This window comes from Eschrichtius robustus, unplaced genomic scaffold (genome assembly GCF_028021215.1).
Source record: "Eschrichtius robustus isolate mEscRob2 unplaced genomic scaffold, mEscRob2.pri scaffold_81, whole genome shotgun sequence".
NCBI lineage: Eukaryota > Metazoa > Chordata > Mammalia > Artiodactyla > Eschrichtiidae > Eschrichtius > Eschrichtius robustus.
Genome location: NW_027175690.1, coordinates 165,461 through 190,605, shown reverse-complemented (window position 1 = coordinate 190,605; position 25,145 = coordinate 165,461). Strand labels below are relative to the sequence as shown.

Sequence of the window (25,145 nt, the reverse complement as noted above, 5' to 3'; positions counted from 1 at the left end):
ATATTAGTTTCACCTCATATTAGTTTTCACCCAACTCAATTCAAGAAATATTTTTGAGTAACCACTGGGTATGAAGCATTAGGCTAGATGGTGGGGCTTGGAAGAGACGTAAAAATTAACCTGCTAGTCTCTGTCATTGAGGAAGTCCTATAGTATTTGTAAAGACTGGTTTTTGAACAAATACTGTACTATGGTGTAATTGCTTTTATTTATAGAGATAAAATTTTATGATATCATAGAGAAGTAAATAATAAGTGTTATCTAGGAGAATAGAGAAATCTAGGCACTACAGACAGAGGAAACAGCATATGCCAACGCATAAAGGTATGGAAGAACATGACGTCTCTGGAAAATAGGAAAATTCAGAGTGGTTAGAATATAAGGTGCCTGGTGAGGAATAGTAGTTGATTAAGTGGATTGGAGTTTAAGTGTGGTAGGCCATGCATTCTTTTCCAATAAACAATGGTAAGTCAGTGTAAGTTTTTGAATGTGGGGAGTGGCATGACCACCTTTATACTTCTGAAAGATAATGTGTGCAGCAGCATAGAAGATGTGCTGGACCAATGGCGACCAGCATTAGAAAAGTAAATTTTATTACTCGATGATCCAATGAGAGATTATAGTGGTGGCAAAATAGTTGGTTTGGAGAGAGATTTCTGGAATCCAGTCATGAAAACTTGGTGATCTATTGAATTAAGGGCAGGGGGTAGAGAAAATGAGTTACAGATAGGAAATGATGACTGTGAGGTTTTTTTTTGTTTGTTTGTTTGTTTGTTTTAAGCCATAGGACTTGGTAGATGTTGCCATCAACTGACAGAGTATAAAAAGGGGAAATAGAGATTATAAATTATGGTTGACTACAAATAATGTTTGCATCCATGCTCAGAAATATAGACTACATGCATTAAACAAATAGTGTTATGGAGTTGACTGATCCTTTGGAAGATAGAAGTTCTGTAAATGCCCCAAATTTCTTTGAATAAACATAAGTAAACTACTCAGCAAGTCCAGTCAGGTTGGAATTTAATGTAAAACACAAAACATCCCCCAAATCCCAGTCCCAAATCCTGTTTTGTCTTGTTTTCCCTTATAGGTAAATCATGTGTAAGTCCTAGAGAACTCCTCCATGGCTTTGTCCTTGCACCCAGGGGTATCGTGTTTGGGTCAACAATTACATATTCTTGTGATAAAGGGTGAGTCACCAGGAGACATCTCCAGAGTACATGGATATTGGAACACTAGTTTCAACCAGAAATCACCCATCTTCCAAAAGAGAGCTGAGTAATTGCCACCCACCCTTAACCATAGATAAGTAAAAAGAGAATCACTTCTCTGATCTGCTCCAGAGGCAACTCTTCAGGATTACCCACTAGAGAGGATCCCTAGAAGAGAAAAAAGTTTGGGCTATTCTTCTTCCAATTTTAAATCTTCAGTGTTACTGACCAGGAGGTCAAATTTCATTTGTCTTTAGATTGTTGAATCTTTTGTATGAGTCCTTAATCTGTCACCATTATTTGTCATATATGATATTCTATTCTTTGCCATTCTTTCAGTGGAAAAAGAACTAAGCTTTCCTAAAATGTCCAGCTGGGAGATGATCACTCATCTCTTTGTCTTTAGATATCGACTCATTGGTGACTCCTCTGCCACATGTATTATCTCAGACAATATTGTAACCTGGGATAAGGACATGCCTTTTTGTGAATGTGAGTAGAATTTTCCCTTTATTGCACCTAGGTAATTCCTCTTGTCACCCTCCAAAGGGAAAGTGAGCATCTACACATCAAAATAAGTACTCAGGTGGGTTACACTTGGCTTGAGTAGTTCTGGACACAGATCTGTGGTTTATCTTCTTCTATGCCCCCAATCCCATTACACTTTGCTTTGCTTACTGTCCTTTGATGGTACATTATCTCATAGTGAATAAGTGCTCAAATCTAAAATATGCCACAAGATTACACACTGCCAATTTTATTCCATGCAAAATGTACACCACCCTAGGTGCCTTTTGTAACAGTTTATCTGTACTCTGGGGGTCAGGACTGGTGACCAGATCATATTTTTGTGGGTTTTTATCAGGCCAGTTCCATGTATCTTCCTACCTTGCTACTTCCCATTTAGAACCATCTTTGAGATGAGGATACAGAATTTCAATAATAGGGGTTAATTGTAGGCTAAGTGGAAGTTTGGTTTGCAAGAGTTAAGACAAAATTCCCAGAAGGTATAACATTTAAATGCCTTCTCTCTTTTCCTATCTACCCCATCCTCCCCAAGCTATTCCTTGTGAGTCACCCCCAGCCATCTCCAATGGAGACTTTTACAGCAGCAGTAGAGAGGACTTTTACTATGGAATGGTGGTTACTTATAAGTGCCATGTTGGACCGAATGGGAAAAAGCTGTTTGACCTCGTGGGTGAGAAGTCAATATATTGCACCAGCAAAGACAATCGAGTTGGCATCTGGAGCAGCCCTCCCCCTCGGTGTATTCATGTAGTCAAATGCCCAATTCCAGAAGTTGAAAATGGAATTACGGAATCTGGATTTAGACGCTCATTTTCCTTAAATGACTCTGTGATGTTTAAGTGTAAGCCTGGCTTTACCATGAAAGGCAGCAACACAGTATGGTGCCAACCAAACAGCAAATGGAACCCTCCACTGCCAAGGTGCTTCAAGGGTGAGTTGGGCTGAAACTTTGGGGATCTAGAAATAAATTGAGACTTTGGGAGGAATAGATATATGGTACCTATGAGAAGAGGAAGATAAAGACAGTGAGTGTATGTAGTTGGGTATCCTGGTTAAAGAATTTAAAAGTAAACTTTGAAAGTAGTATCTAAATGTAGAAGAGTTGGGAAATTTACTATATTCTGGGACAGTGCTAGATATGCATTAATGTAGGGGAAATTAGAAGACACTTAAAAAAAAAAAAAACAGGTAGTACCAGAGCTAATGATCAGAGATTTTTATATGATTAAAATCATATGTGATTGCCAAAAAACACATGAGATTGCCAACAAACACATGAAAGAATGCTCAATATCATTAACCTTTAGAGAAATGCAAATCAAAACTACAATGAGATATCATCTCACACCAGTCAGAATGGCCATCATCAAAAAATCTACAAACAATAAATGCTGGAGAGGGTGTGGAGAGAAGGGAACCCTCTTGCACTGTTGGTGGGAATGTAAATTGATACAGCCACTATGGAGAACAGTATGGAGGTTCCTTAAAAAACTAAAAATAGAACTACCATGTGACCCAGCAATTCTACTACTGGGCATACACCCTGAGAAAACCATAATTCAAAAAGAGTCATGTACCAAAATGTTCATTGCAGCTCTATTTACAATAGCCAGGACATGGAAGCAACCTAAGTGTCCATCAACAGATGAATGGATAAAGAAGATGTGGCACATATATACAATGGAATATTACTCAGTCATAAAAAGAAACGAAATTGAGTTATTTGTAGTGAGGTGGATGGACCTAGAGTCTATCATAGAGAGTGAAGTAGGTCAGAAAGAGAAAAACAAATACCGTATGCTAACACATATATATGGAATCTAAAAAAAAAAATGGTCATGAAGAACCTAGAGGCAAGACGGGAATAAAGACACAGACCTACTAGAGAATGGACTTGAGGATACAGGGAGGGGGAAGGGTAAGCTGGGACAAAGTGAGAGAGTGGCATGGACATATATACACTACCAAAAGTAAAATAGATAGCTAGTGGGAGGCAGATGCATAGCACAGGGAGATCAGCTCAGTGCTTTGTGACCACCTAGAGGGGTGGGATAGGGAGGGTGGGAGGGAGGGAGGTGCAAGAGGGAAGAGATATGGGGACATATGTATACGTATAACTGATTCACTTTGTTATAAAGCAGAAACTAACACACCATTGAAAAGCAATTATACTCCAATAAAGATGTTAAAAAAATCATATGTGATTAGATTTTATTTAAATGAGGATAAAATAAACTCTCAATCCTATTGGCCAGGCCAATGGGGGAAATGGGCTGATCAGAATTTGATTCAAATTACTATAGGTATTATACATTCTCCTATTGAAAAATGTAGGCTTTATGGAATAAGGCTAGAGTTAAGATCAAGTCACTTCCCCCATTCCCCCTTTTTCCCCTACTCTTATTGAGAAGTGCCTGACTTATTAAAAACCTGGCAACATTGGGAGCCCCCCCAACAAGGCTCAGAAACTTCATCAGTGGTTTGGGAAGCAGGAAGAAAGAGGAGATTTTTGGTGGTAAAAATGCATTATAATAGTTTGATTCCTTTGGCTACAACATTAGTGAGAGAGTATATCCATTTAAATGAAATGGGAAAATGATGAATGGGAATAATGTTTCTTGGCATAGATCAAGGTACAGAAGGAAGATAGATGCAAGGCTGATCGTGTCTAAAATATGAAACACATGTTAGCCCCACTGCAGCTCACCCAAAAGAGTGTCTGCCTTATACTTTGGAGAATTGACATGACCACCTTCATCCGACTCCTGCCAACCTCAAGTTGGCTTAGGTTGTAGAGAAGAAAGTTCTTATTTCAGAAATAAAAGGACTCTGGTCCTGTTCTTTTCTCAGGGTGTCTACCACCTCCACATATCTACCATGGTAATTATAACAAATTGGATGAGGAATTCTTTGCAGTTGGACAGGAAGTGTCCTACAGCTGTGAGCCTGGCTATACTCTCATTGGAACTAACCCTATGCAGTGTACATCCTTGGGAACCTGGAGCCATCCAGCCCCCAAATGTGAAGGTGCCTAAAGGTCTATTCCATCTCAAGGAAACTTAGCTGTTTCCTGACTCTTCATGTGCCAGCCTTGTCTCTTTTTTCCTAGCAAAATCATGTGATGCCATTCCAAACCAACTTCTCAACGGTCATGTGGTAGCTCCTCCTAATCTCCGGCTTGGGGCAGAGGTTGCATTTGTTTGTGATAAGGGGTGAGTGCAAGGTGATGGGGCCTGACTTGGGGCCTATGATCCATAGCTAAGCATTGCAAAGTGTGATCTTTAAAGGTAGTTAAAATTTTTTTCTCTCCTTTTCTTTACCCTTTATGATTAAGAATTCTGTTATTAAGCAAATTCCATTGATTTTCCCCAAATGTGTAAATTGTGCATGGCCAGCCAAAGCTGAGAATTATCCTTTCATCATTTGCAAAAGCAAAGTTTGGGCTCTGAAGTTAAGGCTTCTATTTTGGAGTCTGAATAGATGTTGGGGGTTCAGTAAGATGGACTCTTTAAAGTGAGCTTAGGGAACAAAGTCTCTGATGTTTTCTTTACTAGGAACTTAGGTTATTTCCTTCTAATTGTCAAGAAAATCTTGACATTTGGATGCCAAAGAGGAAAGAGAGAATTCAAGAAAAGAACAGATCATTAGGACTGTTTTCTCTGTGTTTTCAGCTGGTCTGAAGGCCTCACATAGCTTAGCTGATTCACAATCTTAGACATTTTCCTTAAGCCAGAAATGCTTACAAAAATAGAGGCTATTAATACCATATACTTGAGAGAAGTGATGAATTCCATGCAACCGAGAATTAGTTTGTTCTGGTGATGATTTGCTACCCCTTATTGTTTAAGGTACCGGTTACATGGCCAATCTTCTAGTCAGTGTGTCTCAGAAGGAATGAGAGTACTCTGGAATAATAAGTTTCCTGTCTGTGAACGTGAGTAGAAAGCAAAAATAATCAAGTATGGATCGTGCCTCTTGATTTTTGGTGTATTCTCATGCATTTATCAATTATAAAATCTTATCAATATGAACATATATATGCCACTCTTCTATATGTTCTAGAATGCAGACAAAAACTAAATTTATTCAGTTGACTACATATGGTATTGAGTATTCTATGTGTATAAGGATAAAGGCTCTCAAAAATTACCCCTACTGAAAATGAATAGCACTGATGTGCTGAAATGGTTTGGCTGTGTCTTCTTATGCCATTTCCTCATCTGATGAGCAATTCTTGGAGCTAAATGGAAATCAACCAGAAGTTTTGGAGGTTGGCAAGTTTTCCTTTATTCTAAGACTCACTCAGGAAAGGTGTGCATATACCAATGCAGCTATAAACAATTAATATTCTTCATGTCTATTAGGACAAATAAATAAAAGATATGAGGTCACTATTCCAAACCTCTGATCACTTCCTGTGGGTCTTTCAAATGGGACCAGCATCAAAGGATGACAAATGACTTGCAGTGAGGCTGCAGTATCTTTTGTAACGGGACAGAATGTGGTCTCACTACTTATAGCCCCAGCTGTGTTTTTGAAACAGGCACTGCATAATTAGTATGTTCCAGGTATTGTACTTGCCCCTTTCAGGTACTTTTATGTCACTGGATTCTCATTACAACCTTGAATTATACTAGACTAGGAAACCGAGGCTTAAAGAGGGTGAGACTTGCCTAAGGTCACACAGCTATTGAATGACTGTGGGGATTTGAAACCAGGACTAATGAGCCCAGATTTCATTAGTCCATGGTGCCTCTCCACGTGTGATTAGTATGTCATTAATATATTATTTTCATGGACTGTTTGCCTTTTGTTTCATTATTAAAGTTGATTAGACACAGAACTATTCAATAAATTCTGTTTCATTGTTATTGTTTGGTCAAGATGGCTTATAGTCCTATATTGCTTTGTTTGCTGAGGATCAAGAGAAAGGTAAGAATTTAGGAACTTGGGGACAGGCAGGGACTATGAGTAAGAAATAAACTATACAAATTTCTAAGCCTATTTCTGAAAAAGTGACATGACCTATATTTGGACTTTTATCTAAATTTGAATCTTATTGTCATGATCAGTATGACCACATATTTTCTTTTCTACTTTGCAGGGATTTTTTGTGACCCTCCTCCTCCTATCAAAAATGGGCGGAATAGTTATCATTCTGGTTCCATAGCTGTTAACGCTGTGGTGAGGTACAGTTGTTTGGGTGCCTTCCGCCTCATTGGAGAAAGTATTCTTTTTTGTATAACTAAAGACAAAGTGAATGGAATCTGGGATAAAGCTGCTCCTATATGTGAATATTACAATAAAAATTCTATTTGCTCTGAGCCCATAGTACCAGGTGGATACAGAAATAAAATGTCTAGACCACCATACAGACATGGTGATTCTGTGACATTTACCTGTAATACCAACTTCACCATGAAAGGAAACAAAACTGTTTGGTGCCAAGCAAATAAAACATGGGGGCCAACACCACTACCAACCTGTGAAAGTGGTGAGTAGAATGAAAATAAAACTGATTCAGGAGCTTGGAGCCTCGCATTTCTGTACAGATTAAGTTTGGTATCATTCTGAAGGAAGAACAGTGTGGATGTGTGAGTGGTAAGGGTGGAGGGAGGAAGCAACGGAAAGGGTGAAAATTATGGTTTCCTGGCTTTTCCTTGGTTGTAGAGGGATATAAATATTCATTCAACAAACATCAGTAGAGCAAAGAATTTTAAAGTATAATGGGAAAATCTAACTAAACACACCTAATAATTGAATGGAATAAGTCCCACAAGGATGGGGGCCAGAATTTGTTTGGACTGCGGGAATTGGGTTTCACAGTTTTCAACTGCATATCTGGGTTATTGTTAAAATGAGAAGAAATGTGGGCTCTAATAGCAAAAACACAATGAGTGGATTTAAAATTGATCTACAAAAGCTGTTAGTATAGTCTGGCAGAAATGATGTGCTGCTCTCTTTGGCCTCTATAAATACTTTCTGAGTGATCCACTATTTTTCAAACTCATGTCCTAAGCCATAACATTTCAAATCAAGTAACTTTGAAAATAAGAAGTACTGTAAACTCTTCCTTTCCTTATTATTTGGTGTGGTTTATGTTGCTGCTGAACTCTAAATCTGAATTTCAGTGATGTAATTATGGGAACTGGCAATACTTGACAAAAATTATACCATCGAAATAAGGTATTTATTTTCTTAATAAAGAACAATATTGATAAATTCTAAATTGATTAAAGAGTTGAAAAAATTACTATTAGAAAAATATGATTCTATCTATCTGTAAACAGATATATAATCTTGGAGGAAGGGAAGATCTGAAGATAGTCTCAAATGGGGTGACCATGAAAAACAATTAAAGATTATAGATAGGATTAAAGATTATAAAGATTTAGATAGGCCTATATGTAATGACATGGAAAGATATAGATTATTAAGCAAATAAAGCAGGGCCTAGAATAATACGTATTGAGTATACATACACACCCAAAATATGTGTATAGATATATCACGTATAGGATCCAAAAACACTATATTACTAGTATCTGGCAGGATAACCCCATAAATAACAACATGCTACTTTTGGAGCAGAAAATAGGCTTAAGGGTAGAATGAGAGTACGAGTGAAAATGGACTTTTTTTTGGTAATTGAAGTTTTTCACACTGCAAATGTGATTCATAAAGTGTAACTAAAAATAAAAAATAATGTACTATTTGCGGTATAAAATGGATATAATTAAACCATACCTGTTTGATCTTTAAAAGACTGAGTCGAAAATTAATGACAACTGCTTAGCATAGACCATGTATCATTTATTTGGATGTATGTACTAAGTCAAAATACAGACTGTGAAGGAGCTATCTGATGACCTTTTTCCTAATGTGTGTGTGTAAAGATATCCCCCTGGAGTGTCCATCACTTCCCACAATCGCCAATGGGCATCACACAGGGGAGAGTGTTGATTCCTTTGCCCCAGGATTGTCTGTGACCTACAGCTGTGAACCTGGTTACTTGCTTCTTGGAGAAAAGACCATTCGCTGTTTGTCTTCGGGAGACTGGAGTGCTGTCACTCCCACATGTAAAGGTACCCTAAATTTACAATCAATGTTAAGAATTTGGGCTATTATGTTACTTGCCACACTTTGCTCATCTTTGGCTTGTTTTCTTAGAGGCACAGTGTGAACCTCCAGGACCATTTCTCAATGGGCAGTTAAAGAGGCCCACAAGTCTTCGGGTTGGTGCAACTGTGAACTTTTCCTGTAGTGAAGGGTGAGTGTCTAGAGAGCCTATGAGATTTAATTCATTTGACTTATGTGTGCATGGTGTGAACTGTGAAACCTGCAGAAGGCTTCTCTGTGACGGTCGATGGACAGCTTAAGGTTGTGAGAGATAATGCCAATAAAAGGAGTTGGTGCCCACAAATTAAGTGAATTTGGATTTTAAATAGAGGGTTTTGTTCTGCCTAATAGTTCTGAATGACCTCCCTTTGTCTCCAGGTATCGATTACAAGGCCAACCTTCTAGCCAGTGTGTAATTGTTGGACAGCGTACTTTTTGGACCAAGATGCCAGTATGTGAAGGTATGTTAAGTGACTGTGGTTTGCAACTAGTTCCTTGGCCAGAGGTTCAACAGGACACCACATTCTCAGCTTAACTGAAAGCGTTTCCTCCAGTTGTTACTATACAGGATCTTATAGAACAAGGATCTCCCCCAGAGATCTTTAGATCTTTAAGGGATATGTTCTTCACTGAAACATCCTTGAATTACCTCTTTGTCCTTTGCTTACTCAAGTAAAACAGGGTTTCTAAGCTTTTCTTTCTCTGAAAGCTATGTACATTTGCCAGCCAGGCCATGCACATAAAGGAGATTATATACTTGGTAAAAGAAATCAAAGGATCAGCAAAGTAGATATATTAAGGAATAAAGCTTTAAATCATACTTTCTGAATTATATTGCTATAGCCGCTTTGACAGATTCATTACAGATTCCAATATTACTGTCCCTGAACCCAGGATGTGAGAGTGGCATGTAGCAATACCCGAGACATTCTTTGTTTGTAGTACAGTTGGAATCTTGTCATCTCTCTCTGTAATTTCCTAGAAATTCTTTGCCCACCACCTCCTTCTATTCTCAATGGAAGACATACGGGCAGCTCTTCAGTGAATGTTCGGTATGGAAGCACAGTCACTTATACCTGTGACCGGGGCCCAGAGCAAGGAGTGAACTTCATCCTCACTGGGGAGAGAACTATCCATTGTACCACTGATAGTCAGAAGACTGGGACCTGGAGCGGCCCTGCCCCACGCTGTGAACTTTCTGTTTCTGAGGTTCGGTGTCCACCTCCCCAGATCCTAAGAGGCCAAATATCATCCGGGCAGAAAGATCAATATTCCTATAATGACACTGTGGTATTTGCTTGCGTATTTGGCTTCACCATGAAGGGCAGCAAGGGAATCCGATGTAATGCCCAAGGCACATGGGAACCATCGGTACCAGTCTGTGAAAAGGGTGAGTATTCCAATGCTTGGAACAGGTGCCACTGATTCATCCTTCTGAAGCATTAGAGAAGGGGTTATGGAGTTCAGCAGGGCCTTGTCCAACTTCCAGTCCCCTCAATTTTACAAAATATAGTGAAGATAAATTATATAGAAGGCTTTTTAAACACTGTCTCCCATTCATTTTGTAGGATTATCCTTGGGGGGAAAAATCATTAGGGACCACTAAGTTGCCTATTTCTTTAAAGGGAAAACAACTGGGAAAAAAATGTTTGTCTTAACAGTGATTTCTTAAAAGGAAAGTGATTTTGACTTCAGCAAAATAACCCTACAGATAGGTCAGAATCTCCCATTTGAAATGTACAAGATGATTCCTTGTACAACAGAGGAATTGGAGCACCCAGTGGGAATGGAAAAAAAAAAATCTGCAGCTGCCTAAATGCAGAAAAAAAATTGACAACCACTGGTCTAAAATTATCCAAAATTGGGCTGCAAGATTACTTCTGTACTGTACAGCTGCCACCAGAGTGGAATTGTAGCATAAATGTCACTTTCTTTGGCTCAGTTTCTTTCTATCATTGTTTACATAAGAAAAATTCTGTGTCTTTCCTTTAGATTGTCAAGCTCCTCCTAAAATCCTCCATGGGCAAAAGGAATATAGACACATGATTCGCTTTGACCCTGGAACATCCATAAAATATAGCTGCGACCCTGGCTATGTGCTGGTGGGAGAAGAATCCATACATTGTACCTCTGAGGGAGTGTGGATACCCACTGCCCCCACATGCAAAGGTTCCAGGCTTTGAATGTCGATGTTTTTTGGTTTTGAGATTGCCTTGAGTTGACTTCTCATTCTCCTCTCTTTTTTTAGTGGCAGAATGTGAACCTATAGGAAAACAAGTCTTTAAAAAACCCAAGAACCAACTTATCAGACCAGATGTCAACTCTTCTTGTGACGAAGGGTTAGTGAGGACTGTCTCAGTCTGAACTAGGTCTGGCTTATCAGTTACATTGCAAGCTCTGTGTAGGAGTTAATCTCAAAGACCCCCCCCCCCGTCACGTGTTCATGGAAGTGTGATCACTCTATTTTTCCATTAATGGAAACTATGCTGTGCAATGGGTGGGTTGTGTTGATGCTGGCTACGTTTTTGTTCCTATTGATTCCTGTACTGAAAGTAATGTGTCTGCTATTGAGTCAATAGCTCTTGCTTAGGTTAGTGGTCACCAGACGGCAAAATGTCATGACTCTTTGTCCCTAGGTACCGGCTAGGCGAGAGTGTTTATCAGCAGTGTCAAGGCACAATTCCTTGGTTTATGGAGATTCGTCTCTGTAAAGGTGAGTAGAAAAATAACAAAGGATCTTGAATAATGTGAGATCTATAAATATGAATAACAGAGGGTCTAGAATCCTGTGAGATTTCTGTTTTAGGCATGTTATGGGAATAAAAATATTAGATTCTGTTCTATTCACTTTGTCAACAGTTATAGTTGCACAGTTTTGCTTTCTTTTACTTCAAAGCCTAGCAATCACTTAATTTAAATGCATTTAGTTACTGATTCTCTTTTGTGATATGGGATAATAAGAGTAATGAGGTCAGTGAGTATATGAGCCACCATCCTTAATTTTGGGTACACTGTAGTTTAGTGGAGAGAAAGGGAACTGGTGTGGGATCTGAACTCGGATTCTATTTCTACTGCTTATTAACCGGGGGCAATTTATGTAACTTCTCTGAACTCTAGCCTCTTATCTGTAACATTAGCATCAGACTGCAGACCTCAAAGTTATTATAATTAAATGGTACTATCCCATCCCTCCTTTGCAGATGAGACAATTGCCTGTCAAAAAGTAGATGTTCAATCAACAATAAATATTCTTGGCTAGCCTATCATATCACCACAGCAAAACGATGTACCATCTCAAAAAAGTTTAATTCTATTCCCCTGTGCCTTTTATTGACCTATTGGTTATTAAAAAAAGAATTCTTCTCTTAATTAATAATTTGCTATCAGACTTTACTGCCTCACAATATGATATTGATCTACATCTTCACTTTTAACACATTACAAAAATCTTTCCTATGAAATCTTTTAAACTGAATTTTGCATAATAATGAGCTTTGATAGAATGCATATCATCACATCTCACCCATATGCTTCAAGAAACCTGATAACAAAAGATTCATAACCAGCCTCATTTCTCTTCTTTGGTGTTTAATACTGGAACAGAATTGTACAGTAACTTTTCATCTCTCCAGATATCACCTGCCCACCACCCCCTGTTATCTACAATGGAGTACACACAGGGAGTTCCTCAGATGTCCTATATGGTACCACAGTCACTTACACATGTAACCCCGGGCCAGAGAGAGGAGTGAAGTTCAACCTCATTGGGGAGAGCACCATCCGTTGTACAAGCAACGATCAAGAGATGGGCATCTGGAGTGGACCCGCTCCTCTCTGTAAACTTTCCCTCCCTGCTGTTCAGTGCTCACATGTCCACGTTGCAAATGGATACAAGATATCTAGCAAGGAAGCCCCATATTTCTACAATGACAGTGTGATATTCAAGTGTAATAATGGATTTACTTTGAAGGGCAGCAGTCAGGTTCGTTGCAAAGCCAATAACACCTGGGATCCTGAAATACCAGTTTGTGAAAAAGGTAAAAACTCAGTGGAGAGAAAAATGAGGTATTCACTTGTTTATTCTTGTTTGTTATCTCCCACCCAAAGCTAGAGTTATGGAAAAAAGCAAGGGGGCATAGATTACTGTCCCAATTCTTCCATTCTGTAACAAAACAGTTTATGTGTGCTGTTGTATATATTCTTTGTGCAAATGCTCCCTTGGATCTGGGATACAGTCAGGGTAAATAATTGAGAGGATCTTTTTTAAGGTTCCAGGTTCCTTCAAAAGAGCAGAAAGCACTCAGTAATGAATAAGAGCTTGATGATCTTTGGCTTAAAAGTTTCAGACTGTCTATTGTCAAATGTTGTATACTTAGTGTTCTTGAGTTTTTGTTGGTATTTATGTGGGAAGTTTTTTCTTTAGGCTGTCAGCCACCTTCTGGGCTCCACCATGGTCGGCATACAGGTGGAAATAGGGTCCTCTTTGTCTCTGGGATGACTGTAGACTACACCTGTGATCCTGGCTACTTGCTTGTGGGAAACAGATCCATTCACTGTATGCCTTCAGGAAATTGGAGTCCTTCTGCCCCTCGGTGTGAAGGTACTTTCAGTTCCTGAGTTGTCTTTCTCTTTTATATCAGGCATGTATAAGTAATTCCAACTTTGCTCCTCTAGAAGCACCATGCCAACCTTTGAAGGAAGGTCTTCAAGAGCTTCCACTTGGTTCACCTGTGGTACCAGTTAATATGTCCTGCCAAGATGGGTAAGTATGATTCATTCTCAGAAAGGGTCTCCACCTTGCTTTGTGCATTAATTCTAGCCTCAGTTTGTCTTGGTGACTCCCTCTAGAGGTTCCTCGTTGTCACACTAACAGAGATTGTGAGGTTCCAAAGGTCTAAGTAGCATCTCTAACTTTTCAGTCCTTTCTTGACATGGAAATGGCTTTGTTGGGAGTAACTCTAAGTCTAAAGTAGTTTGCTTACTTGAAGGGCCAGGAGTTTTGACTCCTTTCTGCCAAATTTCTTATTTAGAAGTGCCTCTGTATTAGTGGTTTGAAGAGGCTAGGTTTCAGAGATGTGATTTTTAGGAAGAGAAAACGTATTATAATCTCTCTCTAGGTACCAGTTGACTGGACATGCTTATCGGAAATGTCAAGGTGATAAGAATAGGGTTTGGTTCCAAAAGATTCCACTTTGTAAAGGTAAGTTTAAAAAAAAAGTTGTCAGTGGGTTGTAGGGGTTTAAAGAGAACAGGTCACTACAGAACTAATCTATACCTTAACAGTCGATGTGTTCTAGCTCAGTGTACATAAGAAACATGTTTTAGTGTTTGGATGGTACTAGCATTGGGAAACAAAATTGTCAAGTAGGAAATGAATACAGTTGGCCCTCTGTATCTGAAGGTTTCAAATCCATGGAGTCAATCGACTGCAGATCAAAAATATTTTTTTAAAAATCCTGAAAGCTTCCAAAAGCTAAACTTGAATTTGCTATGTGCTGGCTACTATTTACCTAGCATTTACATTTTACTTACAACTATTTACACAGCGTTGACATTGTATTAGGTATTATAAGTCATCTAGAGATGATTTAAAGTATATAGGAGGTTGGGCGTAGGTTATATGCAAACACTATGCTATTTTATATAAGGGGCTTGAGCATCCTCAGAATTTGGTATTGATGGGGGATTCTGGAACCAATCCCCTGTGGATACTGAGGAATGACTGTATTTGCCATATACCTGCTAATTGCTCAAAATTTAAAAAATAACAAAAAGAGACTATTTCTCTATTTCATGAGAACATAGCTGTATTTATTCCTTTCTTAATACTTTACTGTATTTTCTGAATCATTTTTGGAATGAGTGTGTATTATTCATGTAGTCAAAAATTTAATAAAGCTTTTTAAAAGAAAGCATAATCCAGCATCTAAAATTTAAATAACTTAATAGCTATGTGCACTACATGCAGTTGCATAGTTTTATTATTTAGTTTTATAGTATCTGATTGAAAACTGTCCACCATGGTGTACTAGCTGAAGTAGACTTTCCTAATCTCTTCTGCAGTTATCCACTGTCAACCTCCACCAGTGATTAACAATGGGAGGCACAGGGATGTGATGGCAGAACACTTTCTGTATGGAAATGAAATCTCTTATGAATGTGACCAAGGATTCTATCTTCTGGGAGAGAAAAGTATACGGTGCCTAAGTGATTCTAAAGGACGTGGATCTTGGAGTGGACCTCCCCCACAGTGCATAAAATCTCCTCCTGTGACTCACTGCCCTAATCCAGAGGTCCTACATGGATACAAGCTAAATAAAACTCGTTCTTCATATTCCCACAATGACATAGTACATGTTGCCTGTGATCCCGGCTTCATCATGAATGGGAGTCACTTGATTAGGTGTCATACTGACAACAAATGGGTGCCAGCTGTACCAACTTGTATCAAAAAGGGTAAGATATTTTCAGGACTAAAATATGAGATGTTGCACAGAATAAAGAAAAAGGGTTTTGAATCTGCACTTGCCATTCTGCCTAAAGAAAAGCAAATAAAAGCTAAGGCAGTCATATTATTTTACAAAATACCTGCCTTGCCTTATCTTCTCAGCTCATTCTTTTTTTCCCTTTTCTTTCTAAGCTTGTTGAAAAAAGGTACATGAAAGGATAATGGTTAACTTCGAAACTGATGGAGTCTCCCAAGTTTATTATTTTTATTACTTTAGAATGGGGAAAATGCACATACCATTTTGGGCAAATGTTTGGCAGTAATATTGCTTGATAATTTGATATGTAAGGCTGTGATACAAGCCAGAAAGGGATCTTTGAGTATTCTGGAGAGTGGAGCTGGCCTTAAAACTCACTGAATTGTCTTGTAATTTTAGTTATCATCGGTAGTTGTATCCCTATCAGTGGCTATCTACAACAGAGGCTGCCAACTGGTGACCAAGAACTGAGTTCAAAACTGTTTTCTTTGGCTAGCACAGTAGTCTTATTTTAAGTGAAACCCATCTCCACCACCCAAGGCAAACAGTGAACCTGTGATACAGTGAGGGCCCCCTCTGCTTTCCTGCAAGGTACCAGTATCTTGAATTGGGCAGTGGCTGCCATTTTTAGAAGGACAGGTGCTCTGTGACTTACCATATCTGGTGGCTTCACTTCCTGGCTCCTGTAGATATTTGAGGGTGTGACCGTTGACTACAGCCTTTTTACCATTTAAAGAGAAAAGAAAAGATTACTATTCTCTGATAGATTACAATTGTGTGCTGTAACCACTGATGTTTCATTGTCTTCCATTTGACATTTGTCTTCAGATCATATATGATATAGGTAGGAAATGCAAATCTCTGTTCTGTACTGTTTGGTTTGGGCTAAATGAATATTTTTGGATACTGACTAGTTGGCTTGTTGCCTGCCTTCTTTCTGTATTGCTATCACCCATTTGCTGGCTATGTGTTCCTCTGTGCTAAATTAAAGATCTTTTTAAATTGGTGTCTAAGCTTTCTTAGGATGTCAACATCCATTTAAGATCCCCCACGGAAATCATACTGGTGGAGACATAGCTCGATTTTCTCCCGGAATGTCAATCCTGTATAGCTGCAACCAAGGCTACCTGCTTGTAGGAGATGCACTCCTTCTTTGCACACATGAGGGAACCTGGAACGGACCTGTCCCTTATTGCAAAGGTGTGTTGTTTATTTGTTTTCTTATTTTTTAAATAAAATTTGTCCGAAATAGATATATTCAGTTAGGTACTTTCAACTTAAAATAGCCAAATAAATGCATTAATTGGATCATTTAATTAAATGCATTTAATTGGATTAATAGATGAAGTCATCTAAATACTGCAAAATAAGAAAAGTGTCTGAGGCTCTATCTGAGCTATCACTTATGTAGTCATTTATATATGGAAAGTTGAAGTCTTTATGTAAATCAAACAACTAAAGTACAGATTGAATTTACACTGTGGTTACAGTTATTATAAGTGTGCATTTGACAAAATACTCATAAAAAGTAAAGTTATCTTTTGAGTATGTTTCCTCTAAGTGGTGGTAGGATTATAGGTATATTTTTATAAAAGTTTCAGAATGTCATCTTCATTATCATAAGCAGTGCATATGAAATATGAGTAATGAATTAATACTGAATATTAGTTAAGCACTTCTTACCATATGCCAGATACTGTGCACAGCACTTTGCATGCATTATCTCATTTAATCCTCGTGAGAACCATATCAGTGATTGGTGCCATTATCCCTGTATTATAGATGAGGTCCCAGTAGAATGGAGAGATTTGTAACTTACACAAAGTCCCACAGCTAGAAAATCCTAGAGTCAGGTTCAAATCCAAAATCTCACACTATTGGCCCCTACACTGAAAAGATGAAAGAAGAAATGAGGAAGCATTTACATGTAAGAAGAATTGGAGAATAAGAGTCAAAGTTGATGAAACAAAAATTCAGAAGTCTTAATGTTACTCATTCAGCCCTCATCATTTCTCTAAGAAGCCACAAAAATTATTCAACATTATTGGTTTAGAAACTAAAGCACAAAAAAGGAAAGTAATCTGGTATGATTACCTGTACGTTCCTGAGGTAGATGGCTGACACTAAAAGGCTATGCCTAGGACATCATTTTGTGTTATTTCAGTGAAGTTTTACTAACTGAGAATAAACTAAATTGGTTTCATAAACCTTTCCATTAAGGGCAGTATCTACGTTCTTGGTAAAATGTCAAAATATGACTCAGCTTCAATTAGATTCCTTTAATTTCAGAGGTGAACTGTAGCTTCCCAGAGCATATAAATGGAATCCAGAGTGGGCTGGAGCCTGGAAAAATGTATCAGTATGGAGCTGTCATCACTTTAGAATGTGAAGATGGGTATACCCTAGAAGGCAGTCCCCAGAGCCAGTGTCAGGAAGATCACGGATGGAACCCTCCCCTGGCTGTTTGCAAATCCCCAAGTAAGTACAAAGGGCTTCACTGCAGCTCCTACTTGTTTCGCTGGAAAGAAGAGAGTGAGTGGTATCCCTCAATGTTAGGGACTCCTGGGTTTTAAACTGACATAGGTCTGTGACCAGTGGTATAGTAACAGATGAATTTGAAGTTGGTGGTCTACTGTAGTAAAAGTGAGACTTTCAGAGAATGGGGAAAGTAAAGAAAGGAAATAAAGAGAGGAGAGCACTAATTTAAAAGGTGCAAAACTAACAACCTTATAGAGTTGTCCTTTGGTATCCTCAGGGGGATTGGTTCCAGGACCCCCTTGAATACCAAAATCTGCAGATACTCAAGTCCCTTATAAAAAATGGCATAGTACTTGCATATAACCTGTGCATATCCTCCTGTATACTTTAAATCATTTCTAGATTACTTATAATACCTAATATAATGTAAATGTTATGTAAATGGTTGTTGGGCTCGCAGTGTGAGTTTTGCTTTTTGGAACTTTCTGAAATTTTTTGCTTTTTCGAATATTTTTGATCTGTGGTTGGTTGAATCCACAGATACAGAGGACAGACTGTATTTTGAAAGGACTTGCTGCTGAGACTTCTGTTATTGCTGAATCTTGATTTATAAGTGCTTAGCAATATGACAGGGGCCTCCAAAAATATGTTAACCAACCTGTTGTAACAGTTAATGTTTGCATTCTGACCTGAGAAATCCCTGATTATAAAGTTGAGTTTATTGGTTTTTTTCATGAATGAACTACCCCTACTTAATTAACGTGGAAACAAAATTTAAAGGCCAATGAAGTTGTTACATAAGAAATGAAGAAAGAGTGGGTAGGGACTTCCCTGGTGGTGCAGTGGTTAAGAATCCACCTGCCAATGCAGGGGACACAGGTTCGAGTCCTCGTCTGGGAAGATCCCACACACCACGGAACAACTAAGCCCGTGCTCCACAACTACTGAGCCTGTGTTATGGAGCCCGCGAGCCACAACTACTGAAGCCCATGCGCCTAGAGTCCATGCTCTGCAACAAGAGAAGCCACTGCAATGAGAAGCCTGCGCACCACCACGAAGAGTAGCCCCCGCTCGCCTCAACTAGAGAAAACCTGCATGCAGCGACGAAGACCCAATGCAGCCATAAATAAATAAATAAATACATATATTTATTTAAAAAAAAAAAAAAAGAGAAAGAAAGAGTGGGTATAATTCAGGGTTCCAATACCTCTTTTTAAGTAGACTTAGAGAGGAGGGAGCTGAGATTAATTTCTGGGACATTACCATGGGACTTAGAACTATGTGGAACCATGCAACTAGACTAATATTTTCATGATTTTGTATTCTCCTTAGGCTCACTTGTTCCTCTTATTTGCGGTAAGTTTTCTTAAATACTCGAAGAAAACTTCTAATGGTGATTTATAAAAATGTATGTAACATTTGAGGCCATATATCCTGACTGTTAATTTTTTTTTTCACTTTAACTCATAAGAAGTTATCTTCTTTTTAGTGTTTTAAGGATCTTTTAATGTGTACTTCACATCACAAACTGTCACTTTTGGATAGAATGTAATAAATGACTTGAACAGCTATTCCCAGTTTTTAAATTGAAAGTTAAGTTTACCAAAAATTTAGTTTAACTCTTGGTCTTTTGCATGATTTGGTTACTATCAAAATAGACTGGCTTATTCTGCAGTAACAAAATATATTTCACAACTGAGAGTTTAATGTTGCTATGCAAAGTCATGGGATCCTGGTGTCCTGAGCTCCTAATTTCACCCCAGTGACAAGAATATTACTGATAAAACTGAAAAGAACAGAAAAGCTCAACAGAAACTTGACTGGAACCCTGTGGTCAAATGCTTGGTCCTTTAGATTAAATATGGACTGGATTGAATCCAAAACGTTAGGCCCACATATGATGATTTAGGAATTCAGTATTTATATGGTTGAAGAAGAACAAGTAGAAAAGTCACATAACATTTTCCCCACCACTAGGAATAGGCCCACAGTCACTTCAAATCAAGGTAGGTCACATTTTTCTAGCATTTGATACTCTGTTTTGTTTTCTAGGTTTTTCTGCAGGGGTAGTAGCTCTTTTCTGCTTGGGTGCTATCACCTTACGCATGATATTAAAACACAGAGAAAGGTAAGTTCAACGCATGCTTGACCAAAACGCACAAAAGGTTTTGACTTCTTGCCTGAAACTAAACACAGAAGGACAAGTTAAATGAAATAAATACTGCAATGGGATAACTGGAATAAGGTATCTTGTGTTAAATAGAAGGCCCTTTCTGTAAGAACTTAAAAGATAACAAACTAATTTTATTTGAATGGTGTTTATTCAGATCAGATTATGTTTATTTATATGTAATAAAAAATCTAGAAAATAGAAAAAAATCCCAGTCATAACAACTGCAGATATTTGGTACGTTCCTATACAGGTATGATCATTTTCCTTATATTATTTCTCTTTTTCCTTTTAAAACTGAAATTTTGGCCTTATAGTCTCCTGCCTTAATTTTTTTTTTTCATTTAGCCTCAGGTACAGATTTTTTTTTTTATTAAATCATGTTTTCTTTTTACCTACTTAATTGCATATTTTTCTGTTATATGTATCTATATTGTTGAAATTTTAGGTTGCTTCCACATTTATTTTGATAATAAATAAAGATATGAGAAACACCTTTAAAGAAACTTTTTCCACATCTCCTTATTTCCTTAGCCTAGATTCCTAGAATTGCTAGGGATAAGTGTATGAACATTTAGATGCTTAGTAAATATAGCCAAATGACTTTCTAGAAGGTTAGTTCTAACTTGATCATATGTCAAATAATTAATCTATCTGGATGTATTGTGTTTCTGGATTCTTTTGTTGTTGTTGTTGTATTGATCTGTCTATTCTATCACAAACCACTTTGTGTTTAAATAGTATAGCTTTCTACTATTATAATATCTGATAAAGCAAGAATCCCCTCACTATAATTTTTTAAGCTTTTCCTCTCTCTTCTGTTTGTTCTTACAGGAGTTTTAGATGATTTGTCATTTTCTAAAAACAGATATGTTGTGATTGCATTTAAGTTTATAGATTAACTGTTGAGAACTGGCACATTTTCTGTAATGCATTCCCATTCAGAAATTTACTAGGCCTTTCTATCTGTTCAAGTAATGTTTTCTCTCGCTTGGTTGTTTTCATGACTCCTTAAATATACGACTAGGTTTCTATATTTTGTTATGTTTTATTATCCAGAAATTAGACACACTTTTACATTTTATTTTTAATTTATTCTTTTTAAAAAACATTTGTATCCATAAAGTAATGTTGCCATAGTGGGTCATGTGATATTTGGTGAGGACACAATCAAATGAGCAGTGCTTGGGAATTTTGATTAGAAAAGTTTCCATAGTGGAGAAGATATTTCAGGTGCACCTCAAGAGAGTGTAAACAAGGGGAGAAAGGTATTCCAGGTAGAAGGAGCAGTTTGAGCAAAGACCCAGAGGCTTGTCATTCCATCATATATTATGAGAACTACATAAGCAGTTGACATGACTGGGAAAATAGTATGTGTGATGGTGATTGAAGGTGAAGGTGGCATAGGTTTATGTGGAGGAGTGACATAAAAGACCCCTCTGACCACATACATCTTGTGGAAATTACAGAATATTATGATAGGTGCAAAGGATACATTTTTAGCAAATGATATCATCAGGTATCAGCCTGGAAATGTTCCGTGTGCTCAGGTTCTTAAGTCTCCATACATGCTAGTGTTAGGGAGGATAATCATGTGAAGTCTTACCAAATCTCAGGTAACTTCCAGTGGGGGATGATCAAGTCATGTCACCCTAAAAATGTCACCCACAAACTCCAGCAAAATTACTTTAACATGCCAAGTCACTTGGATCTATCTAAATGATCTGATTACACTGTTCACAGTTCTATAATGCCTAGTGCAGGCATCAGACATGAAGGGGTTACATTGAAACTATGTAATAGTGGCATCTTTGAACCTGAATAGTTTGCCCTAAGCCTGGGAGGGCCTGAGCACAGTTGGTCTTGCAAGGGTTTACATTTGAGATGTACTTTAGGCAGTAGTGTTTATCAGAGTATGTATCACATAACCCTGGTTTTGTGAATGATTTCAGGAGAAACAGTGTTCTCTGACCAAAAAAGATTGGGAAATACTTCATACTACATTTTTCTCATGGAGATTCACAATGACCATGAGAATATTTAAAGTTCTACAATAAAGATGCCTGTTTAATTTTTTAAAAACTAATCTCTCAAACTAGTTGGACTGCAGAACTTTTTTTTTTTCTCATATAAGGCTTTTAACATCCCATTGAACTAATGTTTAATTTAACAGTCTTGGGGAAATCTGGAAAGATGGTCAAGAGCTAGATCATCAAAAGCCTTGCATGTGATGACAAGGAATTGGTGTTTATCCTGTAGAATCTTAAGTGAAGCAATACGTTCAGATTTGCATTTTCAAAAGAAGGGGCGGTACTGGGCTGTCAACAAAAGCAGCAGTGGTGGGGCTCAAGAGGATGGAATAGATGTAAGAAATGCCTTCACTATGAAGAAGATAGGCTTTCCAGGATTTAGTGAATTGATGAATGTGGGGAGAAGGGGACACAAAGAATGAGTCAAGCAGATGTCACTGGGTGGGCCCAACGGTTCATCAAAAGAAGAGAGGGACATGTTTGTGGGGAAAGATGATGAGTTCAGTTCTGACCTGCTACTTCCAGGCACCCATGAGGTAGGACTCAAGAGAGAGGACTGGACTCAGGTAGATGACATTTAAATCACAATTGAAGCCTTGGTACTAAACAGAACATAGAAGATTAAAATAGGGATGAGAACAGATCTCAAAAGGACAGTAATGCTTAAGAGGCAGGAGGGGAAGGAACAGTCAGAAGTAAGATGAAAGGGGAAAATAGTTTCACAGAATTCAAGACAGAAAAAGGTCTCAAGAAAACAAAACTAGGGATGTCATTTGCATGGCTTTCCTCACAGGAAGTTAGAAGATAATTTTAGCCAAGTGTAATTTAAATAGAAGTTTAAGTAAAATAGAAATGTGGTCTCTATCTCCTTCCTTCCTGCTACTAAGTTTGCTATCAGAGCATTACATGTGTAGGAAAATTTGCAAACTTTGGGAATGCCTACAAGCTCAAATAATTCATAATGTTCCAGTCTGATTATTAAGGTTATTAACATGTTTTTATCAAATACTATATGTAAGTGCCTCAGTTGATATGAACCAAACGTATATGTTAAACTAAATTCTTAAGCATCACTCACTTGTTTTATTTCCATTTTCTAACTGACTTCAATTTAGTTTCTGATACTTGATGTAGACATTTGAGTTGCCTTGAATACTTTTTGTAAGTAAGATGAGTAATGAATCATTCGAAAATTGATGTCTAGTAACAAAATTAAATATTTTTAAAAGTCATCCAAACATGTGAAGAAGAGAGTATGTTATTTTTTTTTCTTGTCTTCTAAGATATTTTAATAAAACCTAAATCTCACATTAACCTAAAAGTTACCATTTTATAATAATTTTAATGTACCTTCCCCTTAAATATGTAAGTTGACCTCTTAAATGTGATAGTGAGTGACAGGCTGTAAGTACTCTCAACAGTAATCTTTTTTCCCCAATAATTTTGTATTACTTTATCTCAGAGTTCTACATGATAGTACAATCACATTTTATTGTCCTTTGCTAATTTTGGCAAAGAGTTTTAGAAGCACAGCAAAGTACATGTGTTTTCAGAGAATAAAAGTAAAAATGTCTTCAAAATCATTTAAAGCTTTTAGCGCTGCATGACTATGTAAGGATTTTGAATTAAACATCAAATCTAAAAAATTTCTTTTTAAGTTAGATTGGAAGATTGGTTCTCCAAAGGTAAATTTATGATCATATTATAAAATGAAAGCTTATGACTTTTTTTCAATCTGGGAGTCATAGTTATTAGTCATTAAGAGTCCTGCCTAATATCAACTTCTGTCTTGGATACTTAGCAGCTTAGCAAGTTATTTTTATGGGTCTTTCCAAAAAATGGGGGTTACTTCATAGGATATTTAAGACAATAAAATGAAATCATCCATGAAAAGTACTTACTTGGTGTTGGGAATTATGGAAAGGAAACAACTTTTACACCTTTATAATAATCATGGCCAATGAGTAAAGAATTTCTTTTTTCTTTTTTCTTCCATTTAGCAATTACTATACAAATACAAGCCGTAAAGAAGACATTCATTTAGAAACACTGGAAGTATATTCTGTTGATCCATACAACCTAGCAAACTAATCAGAAGAAAAACTGGTATCTAATGAAATTTTAAATATTCTTATTAATTTATGTCAAAATTTCCTTCAATTTAAATTTATCAATAAGCATAGTACTAAATATATATGGTTCTGTTGCACATCTTTACTAATCATGCACAAAAATTGTTAGCTTATCTATTTCACATTGCCAACTATGTCCCTGTTTTTGTTAAAATTTATTCATCTATTCAACAAATATTTAAATAAATAGCAAAATAATTAAGAATAAGATAAATAAGAACATGATTAAGTATTGTGGAGAAAAAGAAAGCAGGAAAGGGGATAGATAGGCCAGGGTAGTTGGAAGAGAAGTCCTCACTAAGAAAATGACATTTGAGCAAAGACTAATGTGAAGTAAGGAGCTAGCCTTGTAAAGGAAAGAGCATTCCAGGAAGAAAGAACAGTAAGTGCAAAGATCATAATAAGGTGGAGTGTTCCTGCCGCAGTGTGGCCTTGCATGGACTGACCAAGGGAGAGAGCAGCAGAGACAAAACCAGAGAGGTACAGGAGGAGGGTGAGGATGGTCGACCCTACAGAGTATGCTAGGTCATCGTAATGAGCTTAGTGTTTATTCTGAGATGGGAACAACTGGAGGGTTTTAAGCAGAGAAGCAAATGATCACTTTAACTGCTGTGTTAAGAAGAGAGTGTATGTAGCCACGGGTGGAAGATGGGGAATCCCTGTGGACCCTATCACAGAACTCCAATAAATTGTGAGGGGCCACCAACAAGCTGGTGAGAAGAATTCAGATTCTGCATGCATTTCTGAGATAGCGACAGTAGAGTTTGCTGACAGTTTGTATCAGGATATGAGAGAAAGGGAGGAGTCGATGATGATGCCTGGGTTTTTTGGCCTGAGTAACTGGAAGGACAGAATTGCCATTAATTAAGACAACTGAGAATGGAAAGCAAGACTGGGAAGAAAAATGAGTTCCACCTTGGAGATGTTAAGTGTTAGATATCTAATAGATATCCACGTACAAGTGTCGAAGAGGTAGCTGGATGTACAGG

General features: G+C 37.6%; 1 protein-coding gene across 1 annotated transcript in view; it reads left to right on the top strand.

Moving 5' to 3' along the window:
• Positions 1–25,145, top strand: part of LOC137758350 (complement receptor type 1-like) — a 177,308-nt gene that overhangs the window by 5,167 nt on the left and 146,996 nt on the right. Inside the window, exons 3-23 of the mRNA XM_068534455.1 lie at positions 1,094–1,193; positions 1,621–1,706; positions 2,275–2,673; positions 4,593–4,769; positions 4,852–4,954; positions 5,591–5,676; positions 6,847–6,969; positions 8,639–8,827; positions 8,913–9,012; positions 9,240–9,322; positions 9,844–10,251; positions 10,854–11,024; positions 11,110–11,200; positions 11,498–11,574; positions 12,494–12,898; positions 13,285–13,461; positions 13,536–13,623; positions 13,979–14,061; positions 14,925–15,317; positions 17,636–17,824; positions 19,877–19,952. Of these exons, the coding sequence (XP_068390556.1) occupies positions 1,094–1,193; positions 1,621–1,706; positions 2,275–2,673; positions 4,593–4,769; positions 4,852–4,954; positions 5,591–5,676; positions 6,847–6,969; positions 8,639–8,827; positions 8,913–9,012; positions 9,240–9,322; positions 9,844–10,251; positions 10,854–11,024; positions 11,110–11,200; positions 11,498–11,574; positions 12,494–12,898; positions 13,285–13,461; positions 13,536–13,623; positions 13,979–14,061; positions 14,925–15,317; positions 17,636–17,824; positions 19,877–19,952 (3,604 nt within the window). The remainder of the gene's footprint in view (positions 1–1,093; positions 1,194–1,620; positions 1,707–2,274; positions 2,674–4,592; positions 4,770–4,851; positions 4,955–5,590; positions 5,677–6,846; positions 6,970–8,638; positions 8,828–8,912; positions 9,013–9,239; positions 9,323–9,843; positions 10,252–10,853; positions 11,025–11,109; positions 11,201–11,497; positions 11,575–12,493; positions 12,899–13,284; positions 13,462–13,535; positions 13,624–13,978; positions 14,062–14,924; positions 15,318–17,635; positions 17,825–19,876; positions 19,953–25,145) is intronic.